Genomic DNA, 26,850 nt, shown 5'->3' on the forward strand with positions numbered 1-26,850 from the left:
CTTTCACGTTCCAAGGATCTCAGCTGACCTGGACCAGGACACCACAGGGTGCCCAGAACTCCCCTAACCAGTTCACTCAGGCTATGAAGATGATTCTGGACCCATGGATATTGGGAAATCTTCACGTCACGCTTCTCCAGTATGTTGATGACCTACTCCTCTGTGGAACTGAAGAAAATCTGTTTGCTGCTTCTGAGTCCTTACTTCTCTTCCTCCACTCTGCCAACTGCAAAGTGTCAAAGGCCAAGGTCCAGTGGTGCAAAGAGAAAGTTGTCTTCCTCGGACACTGCATCTCTCAAGGCTCGAGACACCTCACCGAGGACAGAAAACATGCCATCGAGGACATCCCTTATCCGAAGACGTACTCTGCTATGCAGTCTTTCCTAGGACTCATTACCTACTGCAGACAGTGGATTCCGGATGCTTCAAGACTCATGCAACCCTTGTATGATTGTCTCAAAACTGGAGGACCAGATTGGGAACATGCTGAAAATCCGTATATCTATGCTCAGCAAAAGGACTGTTTTGAGGCTCTCAAGGAAGCTGTTGTCAGTGCCCCTGCTCTGGGTCTCCCTGACTACACTCAGCCATTCCACCTTTTTGTTTCAGAGTCTGAAGGATATGCCTCTGGCGTGCTAGCACAGAAACATGTTGATCGTTTCCGTCCTCTGGCCTATTACTCAGCCAGACTAGACCCTGTTGCCAGAACTGCTCCATCCTGTCTCAAGGCTGTACATGCGGCCCATGTTCTCCTGGACAAGTCTGCTGACATAGCCCTTGGTCATGACTTGGTCATTCAAGCTGGACATGATCTCTCTGCCGTCCTTCAACAAACATGTCCTAAGCATCTGACGAGCCAAAGACATCTCAGGCTTCAGTGCTCTCTACTTCTGCCTTCCAACATCACTTTCCAGAAATGTACTACTATCAACCCGGCCACTTTGCTTCCACATTCTAGGGGGGAGTTACCTGAATGGTATAAGGACTTACCAGACTGGAGATCACCTGGTGACCCACATGACTGTGTAAAAGGACTGGAACAAGAAATTTCTGCACCACAGAATGTGGTAACTCAGGAACTTCTCAACCCTGATTTGCAACTATGGACTGATGGATCCCGATTTGCAGACTCTTATGGCAAGTTCCACACTGGATATGCTGTCACCACTGACACAGAAGTCCTTCTGGCTGAAGCTCTACCACCCCACCTGTCAGCTCTGGAAGCCGAACTTGTGGCCCTACAACAAGCATGTTATCTAGCAGAAGGGAAAACGGCCAATGTCTACACTGACTCAAGATACGGCTATGGAATCTGTCACGATTTTGGATTCCTGTGGAAGTCCCGAGGGTTCATTACAGCTACAGGAACCCCTGTTAAACATGCACTAAGGATTAAAGCCCTGATGAAGGCACTGGAGCTCCCCGCACAGATTGCGGTGATCAAGGTCAAAGCTCATGGGAAAGTCAACTCGAAGGAAACTAGAGGAAATCATTTAGCAGACCAAGCTGCCAAAGCTGCTGCCATAAAGAATGTCTCAGCAAAGTGGGAAGAAGAAGAAACAGCACCAGAAAAACCCTGTTGGGAAGACACTGCTACACCCGTGATGCCTGTGCTTACCAGAGCACAAACAAAGGAACAAGCAACCAAAGAAGCTACCCAAGCCGAAGAAGAACGAGACTTTGAGAAGTCCGAAGCCCGAAGAAAGAAGAGGAAGTTGATAGAAGACATGGAAATAGAATACCCTGCCACCGGATCTGGCTGGAAGCCAGCTCGACCACCTGAAGAAAGATTGTGGGAAGAACAAAAGTTGACCTCTAGAGAAGAAAAGAAACAGTGGGAAGCTGCAGGAGCCATTCATGGGAATCGTAGTTCTGCCGGACAATATCAATTTCCTAGACTCTATAAGGTGGATGGGAAACCCTGTCTACCCAAAAGAATGTATCCAGCCGTTGCAGCATGGGCTCATGGAGCAACTCATCGAGGAAAGAACCAAGCACTAGCCTGTATCAAGAAGCTCTACTGGGCCCCAGGAATCTCTACCACTGTCACAGCCTACTCAAGAGCCTGTCCAGTCTGTGCCATCTGTAACCCAACAGCCACCGCCAAGGTTCCACTTCAGCATCTCGCCAAACCAGACTACCCTTGGCAGAGAATCCAGGTCGATCATATTCAGATGCCCAAGTCAGGAAAGTATGAGTACGTCCTAGTGGCTGTGGATATGTTCTCAGGATGGCCTGAAGCCTACCCAGTGACTAACATGACTGCCAAGACTACAGCTAAGAAACTCATCACTGAAATTTCGTGCAGATTTGGAATTCCCGAAGTTGTTGAATCAGATCAAGGCCCAGCCTTCACTGCCAATGTCTACGAGGAATTGTGGCACATGTTAGGGACAGATTTGGGTCTACACACCCCTTATCACCCCTCCAGTTCAGCCAAAGTTGAGAGAATTAACTCCACAATTAAGACACAGTTGCTTAAAATGAGCCAGGGCCACCCACTCCCATGGCCAGATTTGCTCCCTGTGGTCTTATACCATATCAGACACACCCCACAGGGAAAACACGGCCTGACTCCCTTTGAGATTCTTTTCGGTGCTCCACCTAAAATAGGAGATATTAGGCCCCAAGAGTTGTCTGAGACAAATGATAAAGTTGTACAATTTGTGATTGCATTGTCTAAGGAACTGTCTAACACCCACCCTACAGTCTCTGCTTCTCTTCCAGAATCCACAGGTGACGTGGTCCATGACTTTGGGCCAGGAGACCTAGTGTATGTGAAAAAGTTTGTGTGCAGAGATTGTCTCCAGCCAAGATTTGAAGGACCCCACACGGTGATCCTGGTCACCCCCACTGCAGTAAAACTTGAAGGAAAGAGCACCTGGATTCACGCTTCACACTGTAAAAGAGACCGAACCAGTGTTTAGTCACAGAAGTGACTGAAGGGAAATGTTGCTGTTGTTTTTGACCTTGGAGCTGGGGGCCATCCTCGCCCCTACCTCTTCGGCCCCTATTGTAAATAAGAATTCTGGCCCCACTATTCTCTGGGTAAATCTGACAGCCCCGGTGAATATCTGGCGATTTGATTTCTGTGATGTAGTCAAGTGCCTTGAGACTGAACGGGTGGTAGAGGGGATCATCCAGTTTTATATGTGTGTTACCAGACAATACAACAATAATTGTCATTATTGGACAGATGCTGCCTGGAGTACGGGGAATGATTGGGGATATAAACCTAGCGAAGCCATGTTCCCTAAGGATGGGATGGGTAGGAGTCTTCGTGAAAGAATGCATCTAACAGCCCTTCTGCAACCACTTAGGGGCTGTAAATGGGGTAGAAGCTGTCACCCCCTCCTCCTGAATCTTGAAAACCCCCAATCTGCTGATCTGCAGACGTTCGTATTGGGAAGGCATTATAATTATGTATTTAGTGCTGGACCCTATGGGTATTTAGGCCATATACAGCTCCAGGATATTAGCTCTAGACCAACCAAGGCCACTGTTACCAGTACACCTAAAACAGGCCCAGGTGAGCGTTTGCAAAATGTAGTTAATGAAGTAATCCCCATTCCGGGTCTCAGTTGGCAAGAAGTTTTCTCCATAGAAACACAAACAGCCCCAAGGAAAAATTTGTGGTTAGAATGGGTGAGATACAATGTGAGAGTCCAGAATATCTCTATGGGATGTATTGCTTGTGCTGCTGCAAATACACATCTCTACACACATGCATTGCTTTTTCCTGATGAAAACACCACTGCCTGTGTCATGAATCTGTTGAAGGGTCTGAAGCCCACTGGTTGCCCAGATTACGTCCCACTAATTCATGAGAAACCCAAACTAAAGGTCCCAGGAGAAGTAACCGTATTAGCTGACAACTACACCTGTTATAATTCCCACGACACCACAGGTACACCAGTAGGCATCTTCGAGACAGGTTTCTGCAAAGAGAACAGTTCTCTAGATACTGATTTGTTAATCAAACATACACAATATATGTACGACATTTATTGGTTATGTGGAGATGGTAAGCTCCGTCCTAGGTTGCCTAATGCCTGGATAGGCCAATGCACCCTTGTTAAACTAGCAATGCAGTTCAAGATTTTACCTTGGGATCCAAAGATACCTGATGAACCTACCAGAAAGAGGAGAAGTCTCGATCAGCTCCACATGAGTTATGAAGAAGATCCACTAGTATATATTGATGCCATTGGAGTGCCAAGGGGGGTGCCTGACCAGTTTAAAGCCCAGAACCAGATCTATGCTGGCTTTGCTTCTATAATCCCACAGGTGCAGATTAATAAAAATGTTGAATGGATCAATTACATATATTACAGTGAACAAAGGTTTGTCAATTTTAGCCAAGATGCCTTTCAGGGTATAGTTGAAGAATTGGGCCCTAACACTAGAATGACCCTTCAAAACCGACTAGCCCTTGATATGATTTTAGCTGAGAAAGGAGGAGTTTGTGGGATGGTGGGAGAGGAGTGTTGTACCTATATCCCTCAGAATTCTGGAGTGAATGGAAAAACCATGATAGCTCTTAAAAAGATAACTGGGTTAGCAGCAGAATTGACAACTAATGCTGGAGTAGACACATCTTTCTTTTCCAGTTGGTTGGGTGGGCTCAAGGGATTCCTTCAACAGGCCTGTCTGGTACTGATTGCCCTCCTTATAATTGGATCGATAATTCTCTGTTGTGTTATTCCCTTGTACAAAAAGGTTATTGCCAAAGCAACTCCGACTGGCACCTTCCTCAATCAAGAAATAGATCCACCAGAGTACGATGGTACTGATCCAGGGGAGATCCCGAAGTATATTCCTCTCAAGAGAGTAGACAAAATCCCCCATTCTCAGATGATGCTAAGAGATTTAGTTTAGGGACAGTGGGAGAACTCCATGTGAGGTTAGTGAAGGGTTCAGCTGCCTGGAGGCCTCTCGCTAGGGGAGAGTTTCTGAGGTGTCTGGATGAAGAAATCCACCTCCCCTTTCCCCATCACATGGACAGTCTCGAAGGATCCTTCTTTAAGGGAAAAACTTAGTGTTTAGGGGGGATTGTCAAGGTGAGAATATATTTTCTTATATACCTTTGTACTTTTATATATCTTATACTGTGAAACAATAAGTTTTTCCTATCTGTTAGCAAATGCAAATGTAATTGTATCTAATGATGGCTGCCAGTGTTCATTCTTCACTTCAGTTTAGAATCTGAAGGGTTAAGTTTCATTTCTCCTGAAAAGATAACTCTGGAATGTGAAGAAAGAAGTAACCACCGGGAGAGGTTCTGACAAATCAGAGAGAGAGACTGAGCACTAGATGTATGCTGCTTAAACTCCGCCTAATGCATTCCTTTTTTCCTAAACAATAGTACTGTGTATTCAAAAATAAAGTAGTTGCTGCAACTGCTCTGGACACATATAGTCACATGAGCATGCACTGAGATTGAACCAGCTACCTGTCTGACTCATTCTTACCCGGTACCACATGCTTATAGTTTAATTTGGAATGACTGGTGAATGAGGGTATATTGTCGTTACAACCCCGACAATGTGACAAAAGTATAGCAGTATATGGCTTTATGGGAGGGCTAAAGGACAGATACTGTAATCCGAGTACAAGTCACGTTGTAGATTTTTTCTGCAGTGCCATGGAACAGTGATAACATATACCGTACATTTACTGTAAACAGGGTTATCTGCAGTCCTATGTAACTCAGTGATAGCACTGCAGATGATATCTAGTACATTATCTGGACTCAAAGAGTAATGCAATACCATTTCTCCTCATCTAGAAGACAGACAACAAAATATGACTTCCTACTAAAAGCCTGTGTGGGAGAAAAAGCATAGCAAGTAGCAGGATTACTGGTCACAAACACAGATGCTGATTGACTGACTGTTGTGATATTAAGAGGGAATGTGTTGCAATTTAGATTTTTCTATTAAAAATTGATTATATAATCTATTTTCAGTACAAAATAAAATGTAATGTTAATTTATTTATTAAAATTTTCCAGCAGCTGGGGCCTGCCAATTTTTATTTGCTGGTGTGTAAGTGTCTGAGCACCACATCTATGCATCGCAAATACAGCAGCCTCTGAGCATAAGACACTGAAGTAAATGTATGATCAGTCCACATCTCTATGCTGTGGCTACCTCAGCTGTGGGCATGTCCCCTGGGCTGTCCAGTTCACAGTCATGGTGGGAGCCATGCACCATTTTGTCATAGTCCACAGCTGTGCTGTGAGCTACAATATCACAATGTCAAGACTCAACGCTGAGCTTCATTCAGGCAGTCTAACATTACAGACATCTCAAGGAGACTTAATGCCAACCTAGCGGAGCAGTGCATCTAATCCAATCATGTGTGATACAGCCCAAGTATCTAATCCTAGCATGCGATACAGAGAGAAACAGTAACAGAACCGGCACTGTCAGCCGTGCTCAGTGATACGGTGTACGTCAGTATCACTTTGCAGTCAGCAACAAAATATCTCTGAACTGTGATCCTAAATGGTCATCATCCTTTATCCTTTTGCAAATACCCAGGAGGGGAGGGGAGCAGTGACATCACACACGAGCAGATATTGCCCACATAGTGAAAAATATCAACACTTTAAAAATTTTACCATTTTATAAAAGTAAAAAAGGTAATATTTAAAAAAAATATATATATTAAAAGCATCAATAGTTTAATTGATGAATAAAATTTTAGTGATGACTATCCCTTTAAGACAGAAAACCACTGAGTGCTTAGAATAGTGCAGGCAACCCATCAACAGTAAGTGTAGCACCGGCATCCCTGCATGCTGCCCCTCTTCCCCGGCGCGAATGCCAACATACTCACCTGACTCGCACTTCCGCCTTCCTTCATACATAAATCAGAAATGGAAGAGATGTAAATAAAAGGCAAATGTAAGAAGCGAAGATTACTGTGGAATGTAAAATATGGTGCTACCTATGAAAACAGTATACTGTCTAGAATCACATCTATAAAGGGCAAAGAGCTAAATGTAATAACAGCATCATTTTCTAAAATAAAAGGGTCTACTCCTTTGTGCTATCAATTTATGGTCACCTCAGTCTTGCTGTGATATCATGAATATTGCTTAAATATAGGAGTGCGTGTGTATATAGGTATTCTATTTATGACTACTGAAAGCCCTTCATCTATAATTTACAAGTCCTAGAAGCTTTGGACAACACCTATATATGGTTGGCAACTAACAGATGAAGTCTTAGAAGCCATCTTAACAATGCAAATACCAAGCTAGTTGGCATCCAGTAATGTATTGCGTCATGTTAAAACGTGAAGGGCATGCATTAGATTGAAAATGTATTTATTCCCCATGAACTTTCCTACATTTTTTTTTTTCACGTAACACCTACAAACTTAACCCCTTTACAAACTATAGGTATGTTATAGACCGCCTTCCTCTTTTTGGTGTGACCCCAGCGCCAAGACTGAACCTTTTCAGGTACATGACAGCTGATATCAATCTTGTGACATGTGCCCCGAACAGTTGCAGGTGGAATGGCAATCCACCTGGGGCTATTTACATGTTCATGAACACTGGGCACCGATGGGTTGGCATGACAAGGCGACCCCTGTGGTTGTTATTGCCGAACTGCTATGAGCGCCGCCCTGTGGCTGGCGCTCATAGCTGGTGAGCAGTTTTGTTAAACATAACGGGGCTGAAGCCCTGCTATGTGTAGCAAAAGAGATCAGAAGATCACAACTTCAAGTCTCCTAAGGAGACTATTGAAGGCAGTAAAAAAAAAAAATTATAAAAAGTTCAAATGACCCCCTTTTGCCCCATTCAAAATAAAACAATTAAAAAATTCAAATATACACACACATTTGCTACTGCTGTGTTAAGAATCCCCCGATCAATGTACAGTACAGTATATAAAAAAATTAATCCAATCAGTAAACGGCGTAATGAGAAAACAAATCAAAATGCCAGAATTACTTTTTTTTTGTTACTGCAACATTGCAATAAAATGCAATAATGGGTGATCAAAACATATCTACCCCAAAATGGCATCGATAAAAATGTCAGCTCGGCACGCATAAAATAAGCCCTCACCCAGCCCCAGGTCCTGAAAAATGGAGATGCTACGGGTCTTGGAAAATGGAGAAATTTATTTCTGCGTGCATGAGTCGAGTGTAAGTGTACTGTGCTCCAATCCTCTCACCTGAGAGAATCGCAACACAGGTGTAGAGGAGACAAAGTAATTTATAAATCTCTTCCATTGTCTGTCTCTCCGTATACCCAACTGCACTAGGATGACATTTGAGTGCAGTCTGATGTTTCACACGCACCCATAGACTTGTAGAGTCAGCAAAGTCTCACTGCCAATCACAGCATGCTGAGATTCTTCTTTCATGCCGAATCGGCATGAGAAAATCGCAGATGTGGGCTACCCCATAGTATAACACTTGTCTAAGTGCTACGTGATGTTTTCTCGCAAAGCAGTCGGCAGTGTTATAGGCTCGTGTGACCCTGACCTCAGTCGAAAACAAGGCTTTAAGAAGTCCTGTTTACAAAAAGCCATGTGGAGATACATCTACCATATAGAAAAAAATGCTCTGGTCAGATGAGACCAAAGTGCAACTTTTTGGGCTAAATGCAAATGCATGGCATAGGTTCACCAACAGAACAATGACCCTAAACATATTACCAGAGCTACAATGGAATGTTTTATATCAAAGCATATTCATGTGTGTGAATGACCCATAAAAAGTCCATACCTAAATCCTATTAAGAATCTGTGGCAAAACTAGTAAATTGCTGCTCACAGATGCCTCCATCCAATGTCACTGAGCTAGTTTGCAAAGAATAGGCAAAAATGGCAGCCTCTAGATGTGCATAACTGATAGAGACATACCGCCAAAAGACTTGCATCAGTAATTGCAGTGAAAGGTGGTCCTACAAAGTATTGACCCAAAGGGGACGAATACAAATGCACATCACAATTTTAAGATTTATATTTTTAAAATATGTAGAAAACCATGAATAATTAAATATTTGTCCGGAAGTTAAACAAATTTTAATCTAAAACTTTTTCTATTTGATGCTGTAATCTAAACTGATTTCTAATATTCTTAAATTAAAAATTCCCTACTGTTCCCTCAATACACTTATCTAATGTTATTGCATTTTTTCCACAATTCCTGTATGATGAAACTTAATTTAAGAATCTCAGTACATGCTGGGATACCAAAATGATGCGTCATAATTGGGCATTTTGTTTTTTCACTTGAAAAAGACGCTGTTACAGCGTTGCGACGCACTGTGAATAAAAAGCCTTTTGCTCATCATCTTTTCTGAATTGATTCACTCTCTTCAGAAACGCAGCCCATTCTGCTGGAGTATTGATTCCCCAGCCACGGGGCATTTTTTTCATGCCTACATAAGAGTTGTCTGTCACAACCTCACCAGATGAGGGTAACCAGCACTCTCCTCCTTTACCTCCATAGGTATCACCCTATTCTGCACTCTGTTTACTATTCCTAGATTTATACATTTATTCCAAATTGGTACAATTCTAGATGTAATTTTTTTTTTCATACCTACTACCAATAGAAATGAATTATAAAGGGATTAAAAAAAATTGTATTACCCAAAATTCGTACCAACGAAAATTAGTTTGTCTCAAAAATAAGAAACCCTCATATAGCTCCATCTGCTGAAAAATTATGCGATGTGATGGGGTATGTGACAGATCACAAAAGGGACAGTGGACTGGTGAGCAATCAAAATACAAAATTCCACAGAGTCTAACAGCAACAGGAACAAATTTGGGGATACCACCTTTTAATCAAACACCAAGGAAAATAAAACACTTGTCCTCTGAATAGCTTATCAAATCCAGCAGGGTAGGCAAGGCAGGTAGCAATAGTATGTGGCAGATGATCCTCAGTCCCAAACAGTCCCAGTAATGGTACCAGGATCTGGCTGGCAGCAACAGATCTATTCCTAGCCCTTCCAAGACGCAGCATGACTCAACATGAGTCTTTTCCCTGTCTACCTCACATGAGATCAGCCTGCTAGTTGGGCAGAGGTGCTCACACTGTCACTGTCTAGTCTTCGAACAGTTTACAAAGTTGTTCAAAATCGAGAAGTCCTCTGCAGAGAGAAACAAAAACCATACATGCCACCTACCAGATGCAGGACAGGGAATCCTGATGGAGGGCTTGCGTGCCCTTGAGTGTCTTATGGTCCATATAGGCTTACTGGGTGTGTGTGGGGGGTCACACACTGCTACTATGGGTATCAACATGGACGCAAGTAAAAAAAGCTGAAAAATGTGAAGAAAAAATAAAATAAAAATGAACAGTCAAAATTGGCTGTGACTAGTGATGAGTGAACGTGCTTGGATAACATCTTATCTGAGCATGCTAGGGTGATACCCAAGCATCTGAGTGCCCGTATATTATGCTCGAGTCTCTACAGCTGCATGATTTTCGGCTGTTAGACAGCCTGAACACGTTGGGATTGCTTAACAAATAGGCAATCCCCATGAGCTGAGGCTGTGTAACAGACGCAAATCATGCACCCGTGCATGGTTGGATAAAATGAAAAATGTTATCTAAGCTTGCTCATTCATCAGTAACTGTGACGTCAAGTGGTTAAGCTATATGTTACAGTACAATAACCTAATATGAGGCGATACCTACCTCATCATTAGTGACTGGAATTGCAACAAAGTAATTTGGACGGAGTCTTTTATCACTGGAAATGGTATGAACATTATCCATTTGCATATTTGAGTTAAGTTCTCCTGAACTTTTTGTTCCATTTTCTTCAGATGAGTTATGTAGGATATCACACTCCATTTTAGGCCTTTCAGCACCTTCACTTAGTGGACAGTTCTCATCGCTTTCCAACTTGGAGTCATTTTTGCTAAGACGTTCTTCTTTAATGCCTATAGTATGCAGTAATGGTCCTTGCACAGGGCAGTCTTCATTAATAGATACAAAGCTATCTCCAGTAACATAACTTTCTGGCGTCATCTCTTTGGCAGTTTGGATATTATCATGTAATTGTTGTGTAATATTGTGAACATGTTGAGTCTGATTTATTGTCTGTGTGGTTTCTACGTTACATACTTTTCCCTCACCGGACAGAAGTTCAGAAGACCATTCTTTACCAGTTTCAAGATTTTCTTCTCTCTTCTTACTAGTGTTCTGTTCAGTGTGCCTAGTCTCTTGAGTAGCAATCAAACTTGAGGAACTTCCCTTTTGTTTTACACTAGGACACCGGTACTTTCTAAAGTACCATTTTCTTTTCAAAAATGTTTTTTTCTTTCTTTTATTGGTTTTTAAATTCATTTTGACTGAAATAGAAACAAACAGGTTATTTGATAATACAAGACTGTTCACCAAATTAACTACAAATTTCATTATGCTGCATAAATCCTTCTCCAAATCTGAAAAACTTGGAGTTGGTTTATTTGATGCCCACTTTCTGCTCAAGATAATCAGCCAAAAAAAAAAAAAAAAGTGTGTGCACATACCCTTAAAGGATTTTTAAAGAACTTTGAAAAATATTTAGAATTGAGAGTCCTCGGTGGTTGATAACTTTTAATGGCTCACTGAAGAGACAGTAGCAAATTGCAAGCTTTCGAGACTACACTGATCAAATTTTATATTAGTCTATGCCTGATGAAGAGACCTGTGCAGTCTCAAAAGCTTGCAATTTGTTACCATCTCTTCAGTTAGCCATTAAAAGGTATCAACCACTGAGGACTCTCAATTCTAAATATTTTTCTATCTACCAGCTAACACGGTACAAATATATTTATCTTTCCTGTGTAAAGAAATTTGGACAAGTTTCCTTCAAAATCTACTTAGAAAAAGATGCGGCAAACTTTGCTTTCTCCCCACAGAAAGAATTATTCAAAACCTTTTTAGGATTTAAAAAAAAAAAAAAAATCCTTATTTGAAGAATAAAGTGGATTTGCCATATCATTTGAGCTAGGTTGTTTTTCCAGAAGGAATTTGGAATGTTTCTTCATAAAAAAAAAATCTGACAGCATAGCCTACTGGTATGTGCACATGATGTCTCTTTTAGGCTGCCGTCACACTAGCAGTATTTGGTCAGTATTTAACATCAGTATTTGTAAGCCAAAACCAGGAGTGGAACAAATAGAGGAAAAGTATAATAGGAACATATGCACCACTTCTGCATCTATCACCCACTCCTGGTTTTGGCTTACAAACACTGATGTAAAATACTGACCAAATACTGCTAGTGTGACGGCAGCCTTAGATAGATATTGCTTGGAAGCCACCTGAAAGTGCCACAGAAAAATGAACAATGCACAGCAATGTAAAAATGACATTGCTGTGCACAAGTTCAGTATTTCTTCACTTTTTTAGCTACTTCAGAGTTCATAAACTGTGAAGCAGTTAAAACTAGTAACATGTTTGCTCCTCAGGCAACTTCATTTGGAAGCCACACACTTTCTATAATTAAACAATAGTAAAAGATGCCAGTGTCAGGGATGCAGCAAAAAAAAAAAAAAAGCAGCGGCAATACTACCAACTAAGCTACTTCAAGAAAAAAAGGCTGCCCACTTTTTCATGAAGAGCCTTCGCATAGGAGAACCTTGCTGGCTCAGCCATTGGAATAAAAAGACGTTGTATGCACATACCCCAAGGGTGCCATACCTTCTCATAGCTGGAGCTAATCTACTGCTGTAAGTCATTTGTTTCCAGCTTGTAGTATGTGTATCCAATGGGCCATGACTCAAAGGAAAGTATTTGTACTATTCTCATTCCGTACTTTTAAACAAAAAGCACACCATATTCCCATTGCCTTGAGAGTACTTTGATGTCATTTAGATGAGTAGAGTGCACTTGACTTAAGAAAATTGTAAAAACACTGTTCTAGTCTATGTATGCCCCACTAGAAATTAGTGTGTGGGCAGGAAAAGTGGACAATTACATTTTGCACTCGCAATACCCTAACCATGGGCGTTGCTTGCACAGATTGATTTTGCCACGAAATCAGTAAAATGGCACTAGTAGCGGCGCATGCGCAGATTAACCTCCAGCGGTCTTCGGTAAGCTGGTGACACATGCACAAATTGAGATCTTGGCTCGTTATTGAGCTGTAATCTTAATCTGTGCATGCGCCAGCACCATTTTCCTGAAGACTGCCAGGAGATCAATTTGTGAAAACTCCACCCGCAGCTAAAATGTCACATGCACAAAATTTGAATAAGGGAGAAGATAAAGACACCAGAGGCAGCAGAGATGCCATGGCAGAGTCAAAGACCTTACCTAGAGTTCCGCCCCAATGCACAAAGACCAAAACTTCTAATTATGATTTTAAAAACAAACAGGTTGTGGATTTCTTCACCGAATGTGTGTATTAAATCAGTATTACAGCTCCAAAATGGGAATCGTTTTAGTTAAATATGCATAACCCTGATGACAGGTTCTCTTTAAAAGGTCTTGCAAAGTCATCTAATACGCAGTGTGAAATAATAATGTCAATGAAAAAAAAAATTCTGCTCATATAAGATCTTCATAATGATATAAGGATTATCTGGATGTCCATAAAATAGTTTAGAACAAATTAGTTTTGAATGCTCATTCTTTAAATACGACTGGACAAGACATGAGCGAATCAGACAAAGTTTGAACTGTCCGTCTCATGCAGATTTTCCCAGTAAAGTCAGTTTGCAGAGATTCTGCGCAATTTGAATAGTTCTCATTATACTCTGGGCAGGGAGCAGCTAGCTAAGTAGGATTTTTTTTAACTGAATCTTTTCTTGTCTTTCTATTGTTAGGAGATGGCGTAACGAATTACAAAAAAAATTATGCCTAGCAAAGCATTAAAAAGCCATTTTCTCACAGATTTTTGTAAAATTTGAGTAGCATGAATTTAGAATCTAACAAATTCATCCATTTCTAGTCTGAACTAGGTTTTAAAACATAAAAAGGTTTAAAGGTTTAAAATTGTGTATTGATTAACACTTTAAAATAAAAAGGGATACAGCATTTGCCACAGTGATGCACTAAGTTAGTGGTGCGTTATACCTTCTACACTTTGAATTGTGCAGTTGTAACCATGCAATTAACCCTTTTACCACCTTGGACAAATAAATACGTCCAAGGTCGACTACCCCATCCTTCGACGCGGGCTCCAGCATGGAACCTGCATTTTTTCTGGCACATGACAGGATGTTAAGAGCAAACTGAATATTGTTGTAGATTGAACTCAATGATATGACAATATGAACAATGTGCAGCAAATGTTTAAGCTTCCACTAGCGAAGGCTGCAGAAAACCAGTGAAATGGTCATATACCTCTGTTTAAATTAATGGTGGTAATAGAAAAAGTAAAAAATAATGAGCACCATTTATTAGGGTAGCTTTTAACCAACAGTAGCAATGGAACATATGCAGGAGAAAATTTACTGTGAGCACTTACATTTTTCTTTTTGCATTGCTTCCTGACTTTGGTTGGGAAAAAAAAAAACCAAAAAAACGCCTGTATCAGAGAACATTATTGGCTAAATGGAACGAAAAAAATGTAATCTATCGTTTTTGCGTAAAGACTCCTAACCAGCAGGTCCAGAAACCATTCAGTGGTGTATTTAGCGCTTAGCAGGTCTTTTCTTTCTAGACTCATCCAATAGATATCCTAGTTGAGGTCTTGTCCTAGACTCAAATTTTAACTTTTTAGTTAATGTTCTGAAGAAAAAACTTTATCTTTTAGTTGCAGATTGCTAGAGATCAATTATGCATGCCTCAGGAATTTAAAAGGCAGATTAGTTATGGAAATACATAGGAAAATACAACTCAGACAAAAAAAATTAGACAATTCATGCTTTCTGGTATGAATATTGAAGACTGATGTTTTGACATACTTTCAAACACTTTTGAAATGTCTTCTTCAAAGAATGGAAGTTCTAGCAATTCAGATTCTGCCTCGCAACAGCTGCACATTCCTATGAAGAAGAAAGTGAGTTAATAATTCATACACTCTGTACTATGGAGATAGCTGCATCTTATTAGCAAAGGAAAAATCATTAAATCACTAATCTGATACCATTTACTTCCTTCCAAGTAGGAAGGCAGATATAGATACTACAGATTACAATTTCCCCAAAGTCCAGATTATCGCTGGTGATCGACTTATTTTCATAAAGACAATGTACAACCAATGTGACTCTCTGCTCTAACATGGGTCTTAATGGGCCATACCACAAGAAAATATTCAGAAATATGCCTTTGCATTACCAAACAGTTAAGTATTGGGAAAAAAAAATCTCTGCATTATGCATTACTACTGAGTATTAATAATATTCACAAAAAATCATCTAGAAAACCTACTTACTCAAAAACAAACAAAAAAAAAACACAAAAAAATCAAGCATGAATCACTTATTTGGAAAAAGTAAATGTATATCACATGGGTTGTACACAGGAGATCTTCCATTCACAATGCAATAAGTGAAATGTGGTAAATTGTTATTTATTTATATAGCACCGTTAATTCCATGGCGCTGTACATGAGAAAAGGGTTATGTACAGAGTTATAGATATCGTTTACCGTAAACAAATTTACAATGACAGACTGGTACAGAGGGGAGAGGACCCTGTCTTTGCGGACTTACATTCTACGGGGTTACAGTCTTTATTCTGCAGAAATGTCATAGTTGAAATGTCCTTGTACCATTAACCTGTACCGTACCTTTAAAGGCCATCCTTCAACACCAAGGAAAAAAAAAATAATGATCAACTGCGTTTAAGAAGATGTATAGAGAAATAGTATAACTGTAAGAGGGACTTAAGCCAAAAAAAAAAAAAAAAATCAGTCACCATGTTTTTTCTTCCCTATTGGAGAGTAGAATGATGTAGGGGCAGTGGCGACAATTCCAGTGAGGGGACACTTACTTGGCTGCTGGCTGCAGTTTTGGCAAAATCACTGTTTTATCTGCATCAGGTCTTCTTTCTTGACATGGACAGCTTTCTGTATTCACTGTGTATAGGCAGAAAGATGCCAATCAGTGATGGGGCGGGGTTATACAGAGCTCATGAATGTGGAGGACTACATGGCAGCCAGTTTATTAGTTTTCTAGTGAAAATCTCCTGGTGATTTTATCAAAATTACAGTAAGCAGCCTAATAAGTGACATACCATATATACTCGAGTATAAGCCGAGATTTTCAGCCCCAAAAAAATGGGCTGAAAGTGCCCCTCTCGGCTTATACTCGAGTCATGGAAGGCGGGGGGGGTCGGTGGGTGAGGGGGAGCAACGCCTGTCAAATACTCACCTGCTCCCGGCACTTCTGGCACGGTCCCTGCATGTTCCACGTCTCCGGGAGCGGCAGCTTCTTCCCCTGTTCAGCGGTCACTGGTACCGCTCATTAAAGTTATGAATATGGACTCCACTCCCATAGGGGTGGAGCGGCATATTCCTTACTGTAATGAGCGGTGCCACGTGACCGCTCACTACAGGAAGAAGCTGCCGCTCCCGGAGACGTGGGACATGCAGGGACCGTGTCAGGAGTGCCGGGAGCAGGTGAGTATTTCATATTCACCTTTCCGCGTTCCACCGCCGCCTCATCTTCCGCGCCCTCTGCAGTGACTGTTCAGGTCAGAGGGCGCAATTACATATTAGTGTGCGTGCCACCCTCTGCCTGAACAGTTAGTGCGGAGAGACGGACGCTGTGGAGCAGCGGGCAGCAACGAGAGGCGAGTATGTCTCTTTGTTTTTTTAGTGCAGCAGCAGCATTACATGTGGCACAATGCTATATGGAGCGTCTATGGGGCCATAAAGAACTGCATGGAGCATTATATGGGGCATCTATGGGGCCATAACTGCACGGAGCATTATAGGGAGCATCTATGGGACATAACTGCATGGAGCATTATATGGGGCATCTATGGGCCAAAATGAACTGCATGGAGCATTATATGGAGCATTACATGGGGCCATAAAGAACTGCATGGAGCATTATATGGGGCATCTATGGGGCCATAAAAAACTGCATGGAGCATTATATGGGGCATTTATGGGGCCATAAAGAACTGCATGGAGCATTATATGGGGCATCTATGGGGCCATAAAGAACTGCATGGAGCACTATAAGGGGCATTTATGGGGCCATAAAGAACTGCATGGAGCATTATATGGGGCATCTATGGGGCCATAAAGAACTGCATGGAGAATTATATGGGGCATCTATGGGGCCATAAAGAACTGAATGGAGCATTATATGGGGCTCCTGATTCAATATGGATATTTAAAAACACTTAAACTACTGATATCTCAATTAATTTTACTTTTATTGGTTTATATTTTTATTTTTGACATTTACCGGTAGCTGCTGCATTTTCCACCCTAGGCTTATACTCGAGTCAATAAGTTTTCCCAGTTTTTTGCTGCAAAATTAGGGGGTCGGCTTATACTCGGGTCGGCTTATACTCAAGTATATACAGTAATTGGAATCAGGTCAGGGCTCTCAGATTTGATAGTAAAACCTGGCGACAGATTCCCTTTTAAAGACTTGCTCCTAACAACATTGTTAGGTTTTCCGGAGTGTCTTGTTCTAGTAGTAACTTTGTTGTTATATAGGAGCTGATATTTTAAATAGTTTTTTTGTTGTCCTAGATCTAATAAAACAAAATAAGGCTCCAGTCACACAGTATCACACATAAAACGTGATAAATTCACTGAGAATACGGACAATATGTTTCATTTGAGACTGCTTTGATGCACCATATTCTTTAAACAGTCAAACATATATTAGAGAGAGCAACTGTGTTGTCTCCTCCTCCTCCTTGCACCAAACCAGAAATAGGAGGCTTTATGGTAAGGCAGGGAGGACAAATGGGCTAAATAGACTCTGAAAAAATCCCAGGTACAAACACATGTAAGGTTCTAGCAGGAATGTGGGATGCAGTGACGGGCAGGAGGCAGAGCAAGAGTTAATGGGTTTTTATAAACAGTTACTATAACAGTTAAGGCCTCTTTCACACTAGCGTTGTGCACTGCACGTCGCTATGCGTCGTTTGGTTGAGAAAACGCATCCTGCAAAAGTGCTTGCAGATGTGTTTTTTCACCATTGATTTGCATTTGCACCGTGCGACGGTTGGGTTGCGCTGTGTTGTGGCTGACCATCGGCTGCAAAAAACGTTACATGTAACGTTTTTTGCTGCCGACGTACCGCCATTTCCGACCGCGCATGCACGGCCGGAACTCCGCCCCACCTCCCCGCACCTCACAATGGGGCGGCGGATGCGATGGAAAAATGCATCCGCTGCCCCCGTTGTGTGGCGCATTCACTGCTAGCGTCGGTACGTCGGCCTGACGCACTGCGACGGGCCGAGTACGACGCTAGTGTGAAAGTAGCCTAATACTTCACACAGGGAGAGAGATAGTGAGAGAATGTAGATGAACAAAGCGTATATAATTATAGAGCAATAGTATAAGTTCAGGTAAAGGGTGAACTTATCAGTCTGTGGTTCCCGGACGGAGGAGGCTGGAAAATCCCATGATGGCGCCGTAGGTGACGCGAGAAGTCCCTGAACTGATCCCGGAGAAAGGTGAAGCACTATCTCTTTAACGGCAGTGACGTATCCTGGCCTTCCCACATGTAGTCTTGTGGTCCTGGAACAAGTAACTGCTCGAGTGGTTGTCTGAGGCACCGCAATTAGTGAATGAAGTCCCGGAGTGGAGGCCGCGGTCATGCTACTTGCTTCAGCGTGCACTGTCTGGCGAGTACAGCGTCGTGCGCTGGCAGCAGTCAGCGGTACAGACTGGTTTGTACTAGTATCGTCGGAGACAATAAGAATAATGGTCTCTGGAGGTACACAGTCTGTATGCTTGGGGGATAAGAGAGGGCAACGTGGGCCTGCTCGTTCGCATCAGTTTGTGGAGAGGGAATCGACCTTCTCCTGGAACACACGCTGTCTTTCCACCAAAGACCCCATCCTAGCACGCCCCATCCCTTTTATCTCAGACCCGCCTCCTACAGTCAGGTGCAAAGGTCTCTTCCAGTCAGAAAGTACTTCCACTTGGCAACAATGGTGACAGCCCCGACAGTTCCGGCCCTGATGCGAGAGAGATATCACTTGCCTGGTCTATCTCCCTATACACACACACACACACACACACACACGGCCTAGGAAGTGACCACCAACATCCCTGTCAGCGGAGATTGGCACCAAAAAAGTGCTATTTGGCGCCCCCACTTACCATGCAGGCCTTGTGCTAATATATGCAGGGAGCCTAGACCAGAAAGTAGGCTAAAAGTGGGAACGGGATGCTGGGAAACACATGGTAGGTAAAGATAGAAGTTACTTATTCTGATGTAGATGGCTTTAAGATGCTTCTATACCTCCTTAGGTGGTTCATCAGGAGGCTTGGTGTGTTCAAAAAAGATACAGATGATGTAGGATGATTAAAGGCCCATGGTGGTGTGCCTGGGCTATGCAACATGTGCTCTTAAATATGGTCCCACACTTATACGTCTATCTAAAAAGGCTATTGGTTAATTGAAAATGGAGAGGTTTAGTTGGTCGACAGACCCTCCCCTTCCCCAAATCATAATAGCTAACTTATACCAACCACATGCGGAGATGAATATTTTGGTATAGCTGATGCTGAGGCAAACCACATCTATCCCAGATCATTGTCTGTATTAGGCATCGGGTAGAAGCGATATGTGATTGTATTACAGTCATGTGCCAGCGTGAAGCACCTGCCGGATATCAAAAGTGTGTCTGCATTCCAGGGTGCGCTGCACAGATGCCAACTACACAAGCTCATGGGATTTACACTTCTGCCGAAAGCCGGAGGCCAGAAAGGCTTGCGTTCCAGACTGGAACGCATAGCTGTGAGTGATTTGGGTTATTACGGCAGAGAGGAGGACTGCCCTGTTTGGTGAAGAAGCGCAAATGTAGCACACAGTGCCGGTGTATACAGTATGTAACTTTAGGTCAATGGCTCAGGTGTCAGTCCATGAGCAGTGGCAAAGGATGCCGCAGGGAAATGCCATCACCAGCACATTTTAGTATATGAGTGAAGAGGTGGAAAAGATAACCTTGCGATTGATCATCAAATTAATAAAAAAGAGGTGGGAATAAACCTTATTGGGGCCAGATTTTTCTTGCAGTACATTATCATTGATGCCACATAATAGTTTAGAACAGAAATAGATATAGATAAGAGACTCATGATAGGGAAATCACATGAAGTGATGCATGTCAGCTTCAAGGTTACAATAGGGCCCATGATTTGTTGAGAGGAAAGTAGCAATAAGGTACGCTCTTTACTAAAAACATGTATATAGAATCTGTTCATTGAGCCCCTTGGACCCTCAGGATCCAATCCCTGCTGTAGATAAGCCAATGATGGTGGTGGGCTTAGCTCAACTTCCATTTAGGGGGTGACAGGTTCCCTTTAAGAACACCATCCCAACTGTGAAACACAGAGGTGGCCACATCATGTTGTGGGGTTGTTTTGCTGCAGATTAATCTATTATAGTGTAGTAATTGCTCTTAAAGGGTTACCAAAAGGTTCAATATATTTGGCACAGACATTATTATAACGATTTGAATACAACCTTACTTTTCAGATATTTTACCAAATCACTTACATACTTTAGCTCATGGACAGAAGCAATATTTTTCTTATAAAGTATTGCAGCTATTTTCTACTAAACACTTTCCCTCCATCTGAAAGGTCATTTTGTTTCATCAAACATTCAATTTCTATGCCTTCAATCAAGAACAGAGCTAAGAATTATGTGAATTGGCCTATAATATTGACTCATTTCACAAAGCCATTTCCTTTACCATCTATCCTGTTTCCTAGGTCTTGTGAATCCTATTTTAGATCATACCACTGAACAGTACATGACTATTTTCTATTATTCTTTGTTTGTATTTTATGTGACTATCAAGATAATCAGAAGTATCTTCATCACAGCTAGAGGAAAATTAGAGTGTGCACCCAGCAGAGCTTATTGAGACAAATGTTCATCCAATTACGAGATTTCTTCTGTTTATGCATTACAAGCATGGAATTCTTAATGGAATTGATGTATCAAAGGAAGTTATATTAAATATGCTCCTAATAAGCCAGTCATTAGTTTTATATAGTGGTCACAAAGAAATCAGTTCTGTGATCATTAGCAGAAAAGCTTGTAATAGGTTTAATAATATTGTAATAATAGCCAGAATTGTTACCATATTAAAAGGACTTCAAATTTGCTGACATTTCTCATTCACTTTTCCCCAAACGCACCATTTTTTACATGCACAATATCGTTGTTAGGATGCATCAAAACTCATCTAACATTTGTATCAATGTAAAACAAAGTGCCATCTGCTTTAAGATTCTACACTATACATACCACTAGGACATAGAAAATAGCCTTACTAATAGTGTTGAGCATTCCGATACCGCAAGTATCGGGTATCGGCCGATATTTGCTGTATCGGAATTCCGATACCGAGATCCGATATTTTTGTGGTATCGGGTATCGGTATCGAAACAACATTAATGTGTAAAATAAAGAATTAAAATAAAAAATATTGCTATACTCACCTCTCCGACGCAGCCTGGACCTCACCGAGGGAACCGGCAGCGTTGTTTGCTTAAAATTCGCGCGTTTACTTCCTTACGTGAAGTCCTGGCTTGTGATTGGTCGCGTGCCGCCCATGTGGCCGCGACGCGACCAATCACAGCAAGCCGTGACGTAATTTCAGGTCCTTCAGGATTTTAAAATTACGTTCCGGCTTTGTGATTGGTCGCGTCGCGGTCACATGGGCCACATTTTAAAATGCGCGCGTGTCCAGCCTCCCGTGACGTCACGGCTTGTGATTGGTCGCGTCGCCCATGTGACCGCGACGCAACCAATCACAAAGCCGGAACGTAATTTTAAAATCCTGAAGGACCTGAAATTACGTCACGGCTTGCTGTGATTGGTCACATGGGCGGCACGCGACCAATCACAAGCCGGGACTTCACGTAAGGAAGTAAACGCGCGAATTTTAAGCAAACAACGCTGCCGGTTCCCTCGGTGAGGTCCAGGCTGCGTCGGAGAGGTGAGTATAGCAATATTTTTTATTATAATTCTTTATTTTACACATTAATATGGTTCCCATGGCCTGAAGGAGAGTTTCCTCTCCTTCAGACCCTGGGAACCATCAGGGATACCGTCCGATACAGGAGTCCCATTGACTTGTATTGGTATCGGGTATCGGTATCGGATTGGATCCGATACTTTGCCGGTATCGGCCGATACTTTCCGATACCGATACTTTCAAGTATCGGACGGTATCGCTCAACACTACTTACTAAGTGTACTTCCAGTCCCCCAAGTCAAAGGGGTATTCCCATCTCCAAAATTCCATCCCAATATGTAGTAGGTGTATTAATAATGGAGTTAGCGGAGATAGCATGTGATGTGATGCAAGGGGTTAACCTGAAAAGTGTAAATGTGACAATACTCTTTAAATGCCTGCCTAACTACTGTGCTGTCTCAATCGTTGTCAGATGCCTGTCAGGCACTGATGGTAGAACAAGTTGAGCATTCAAAAGGTGATCTATTTAAAAAGGGGAAGCAACAGGTTTTCTTTGCTTCAACAATATCAGCGAAGATGAGAAGACAGAGTTATGTTTTTCCCTAAACTCACTCCACCGGCCAGCAATTATTCTGAGAATGGCTTCTTTGAGCCCATGGAACCAAGACCAGATGCACTGTATATTGGTTAAAAGTTAGACACAAGGGAATTCTTGGGATCTGCTAAACAAAGTGGCATGCTTTGCATCTGTCTGTAGACAGAGCTGACAGATATCCTTACTGATATAAGGTTTAACTAGAAAATTCTTGCTGCATACAGTTAACACTGAGTAAACTGTGGGACTAACTACATATGGATTAATATAGCGAAAATTGAACACATAGTAAGCTGTATAAATTCTTATTACATTATTAGTGATGAGCGAGTGTACTCGTTGCTCGGGTGACCTCCAAGTATTTGTTATTGCTCGGAGATATAGTTTTCATCGCCTCAGTTGCATGATTTACTGCTTCCAGATAGGGAATTCCCACATGTATTCAGCGTATCTGGAAGCCGTAAATCATGCAACTGAGGCGATGAAAACTATATCTCCGAGCAATAACAAATACTCGGAGGTCACCCGAGCGTGCTCAGGAAAACCCGAGCAATGAGTACACTCGCTCATCACTATACATTATTCCTTTTCACAGAGAAAGAAGATAAGCCTCATCTGACAATTTATTCAATTGCAGTCAAGTGATGCAGCTTTGAGTCAAACACTGGTACCAGTGTCAGGCTGTTATGATTTTCCTTATTATGAATTTACTCCTGCATGTTTTCTGAAGGAAACAAAAAAAAACCCACACACAACAAACCTATATGTTCGATTCCTGCCTTCCAGCTTTATGGTAGCTCTAATGATATTGAGCCCACCATTTCCGGTCACATTTGATACTGAAACATTTATCATTAAATTGTATCCGATATCATTTTTGACGGGAAACAATGGCGAGTGTCTGATTTAGTTTTTAGTATAAATTAAGCTATCCACATATCGTATGCTTTATGGACCATCACTAAGGATCCTTAAGTCAGAACTCTGTCAGTCTCTGTCATATATTTTTGTCTTACATTGCTTACAGCTTGTTGCCAAAGGTACAGACCAGCAAATAAAGACCGAGCAGGCACAGTAGCTACATTTAAGGTGGGGATCTGACAGCTAACTACTGAGATCCCAAGTTACCTCTCTTTAACCCACTAAATTCTATAATATATACTGTGTTGTCATGATCTCCATGGCCAGAGAACTAGCATAAGCCTCTATAGGAACAAGCTCTTGGAAGATGTAACTGTACTGACCATGAACTAAACCTACCGCATCATCTAGAAGTAGCCAGGTAGCATGTCCTACTTTTTATCCCTATATGCCCAGCGCCGGCCGGAGAACTAAATAATGCTAGCAGAGGGAAATATAAGACCTGACTCACCTCTAGAGAAATGCCCAAAAGGAGACAGAAGCCCCCCACATATATTGGCGGTGATATGAGATGAAACAACAAACGCAGCAGGAAAATAGTTTTAGCAAATTTGAGGTCCGCTTTCTAGATAGCAGAAAACAGAAAGCATACTTTCATGGTCAGTAGAAAACCCTAACAAAACACATCCAGAAATTACTTTAGGACTCTGGCATTAACTCATAATACCAGAGTGGCAATTCCTGATCAACAAGAGCTTTCCAGACACAGTAACGAAACTGCAGCTGTGAACTGGAACCAAAATACAAAAACAAAACATGGACGAATGTCCAACTTATCTAGTAGATGTCTGGGAGCAGGAACAAGCACAGAGAGGCTTCTGATAACATTGTTGACCGGCAAGCATCTAACAGAGAAGCCAGGTTATATAGCGACACCCAGATCTAATCAGAACAGGTGAACAGGGAAGATGATGTCACAAGTTCAATTCCACCAGTAGCCACCGGGGGAGCCCAGAATCCAAATTCACAACAGTACCCCCCCCTCAAGGAGGGGGCACCGAACCCTCACCAGAACCACCAGGGCGATCAGGATGGGCCCTATGAAAGGCACGAACCAGATCAGAGGCATGAACATCAGATGCAGTGACCCAAGAATTATCCTCCTGGCCGTATCCCTTCCACTTGACCAGATACTGGAGTCTCCGTCTGGAAACACGGGAGTCTAGGATTTTTTCCACAACGTACTCCAACTCACCCTCAACCAACACCGGAGCAGGAGGCTCAACGGAAGGCACAACCGGTGCCTCATACCTGCGCAATAACGACCGATGAAAAACGTTATGAATAGAAAAGGATGCAGGGAGGTCCAAACGGAAGGAAACAGGGTTAAGAATCTCCAATATTTTATACGGACCGATGAACCGAGGCTTAAACTTAGGAGATGAGACCCTCATAGGGACAAAACGAGAAGACAACCACACCAAATCTCCAACACAAAGCCGAGGACCAACACGACGGTGACGGTTGGCAAAAAGCTGAGTCTTCTCCTGGGACAACTTTAAATTGTCCATCACCTGCCCCCAGATATGATGCAATCTCTCCACCACCGCATCCACTCCAGGACAATCCGAGGATTCCATCTGACCGGAGGAAAATCGAGGATGGAACCCCGAATTACAGAAAAACGGGGAAACCAAGGTGGCAGAGCTGGCCCGATTATTGAGGGCGAACTCCGCCAATGGCAAAAAAGCAACCCAATCATCCTGGTCAGCAGACACAAAACACCTCAGATATGTCTCCAGGGTCTGATTAGTCCGCTCGGTCTGGCCATTAGTCTGAGGGTGAAAAGCAGACGAAAAAGACAAATCTATGCCCATCCTAGCACAAAATGCCCGCCAAAATCTAGACACAAATTGGGTTCCTCTGTCAGAAACGATATTCTCAGGAATACCATGCAAACGAACAACATTTTGAAAAAACAGGGGCACCAACTCGGAAGAAGAAGGCAATTTGGGCAGGGGAACCAAATGAACCATCTTAGAAAAACGGTCACACACCACCCAGATGACAGACATCTTCTGAGAAACAGGCAGATCTGAAATAAAATCCATCGAGATGTGTGTCCAAGGCCTCTTAGGAATAGGCAAGGGCAACAATAATCCACTAGCCCGAGAACAACAAGGCTTGGCCCGAGCACAAACGTCACAAGACTGCACAAAGCCTCGCACATCTCGTGACAGGGAAGGCCACCAGAAGGATCTTGCCACCAAATCCCTGGTACCAAAAATTCCAGGATGACCTGCCAACGCAGAAGAATGCACCTCAGAGATGACTTTACTGGTCCAATCATCAGGAACAAACAGCCTATCAGGCGGACAACGATCCGGTCTATCCGCCTGAAACTCCTGCAAGGCCCGCCGCAGGTCTGGAGAAACAGCTGACAAGATAACTCCCTCCTTAAGAATACCTGTGGGGTCAGAGTTGCCAGGTGAATCAGGCTCAAAACTCCTAGAAAGGGCATCCGCCTTAACATTCTTAGAACCTGGTAGGTACGATACCACAAAATTAAACCGAGAAAAAAATAATGACCAGCGCGCCTGTCTAGGATTCAGGCGCCTGGCGGTCTCAAGATAAATCAAATTTTTGTGGTCAGTCAATACCACCACCTGATGTCTGGCCCCCTCGAGCCAATGGCGCCACTCCTCAAACGCCCACTTCATGGCCAAAAGCTCCCGATTCCCAACATCATAATTCCGCTCAGCGGGCAAAAATTTACGGGAAAAGAAGGCACAAGGCCTCATCACGGCGCAGTCAGAACTTTTCTGCGACAACACTGCCCCAGCTCCGATCTCAGAAGCGTCGACCTCAACCTGAAAAGGAAGAGTCACATCAGGCTGACGCAACACAGGGGCAGAAGAAAAACGGCGCTTAAGCTCCTGAAAGGCCTCCACAGCATCAGGGGACCAATTAGCAACATCAGCACCCTGTCTAGTCAAATCGGTCAATGGCTTAACGACATCCGAAAAACCAGAAATAAATCGACGATAAAAGTTGGCAAAGCCCAAAAATTTCTGAAGACTTTTAAGAGAAGAGGGCTGCGTCCAATCACAAATAGCTTGAACCTTGACAGGATCCATCTCAATGGAAGAGGGAGAAAAAATATATCCCAAAAAGGAAATTCTCTGAACCCCAAAAACGCACTTAGAACCCTTGACACACAGAGAATTAGACCGCAAAACCTGAAAAACCCTCTTAACTTGCCGGACATGAGAGTCCCAGTCATCCGAAAAAATCAGAATATCATCCAGATACACTATCATAAATTTATCCAAAAAATC

At 42.4% G+C, this 26,850-nt stretch overlaps 1 protein-coding gene across 1 annotated transcript in view; it reads right to left on the bottom strand.

The window, feature by feature from the left end:
• LOC143781205 (uncharacterized) overlaps nt 1–26,850 on the bottom strand; it is a 108,234-nt gene that overhangs the window by 25,788 nt on the left and 55,596 nt on the right. Inside the window, exons 2-3 of the mRNA XM_077267691.1 lie at nt 14,886–14,966; nt 10,681–11,339 (exon numbers count right to left, since the gene is read on the bottom strand). Of these exons, the coding sequence (XP_077123806.1) occupies nt 10,681–11,339; nt 14,886–14,966 (740 nt within the window). The remainder of the gene's footprint in view (nt 1–10,680; nt 11,340–14,885; nt 14,967–26,850) is intronic.

Source organism: Ranitomeya variabilis, chromosome 6 (genome assembly GCF_051348905.1).
Source record: "Ranitomeya variabilis isolate aRanVar5 chromosome 6, aRanVar5.hap1, whole genome shotgun sequence".
NCBI classification, from domain to species: domain Eukaryota; kingdom Metazoa; phylum Chordata; class Amphibia; order Anura; family Dendrobatidae; genus Ranitomeya; species Ranitomeya variabilis.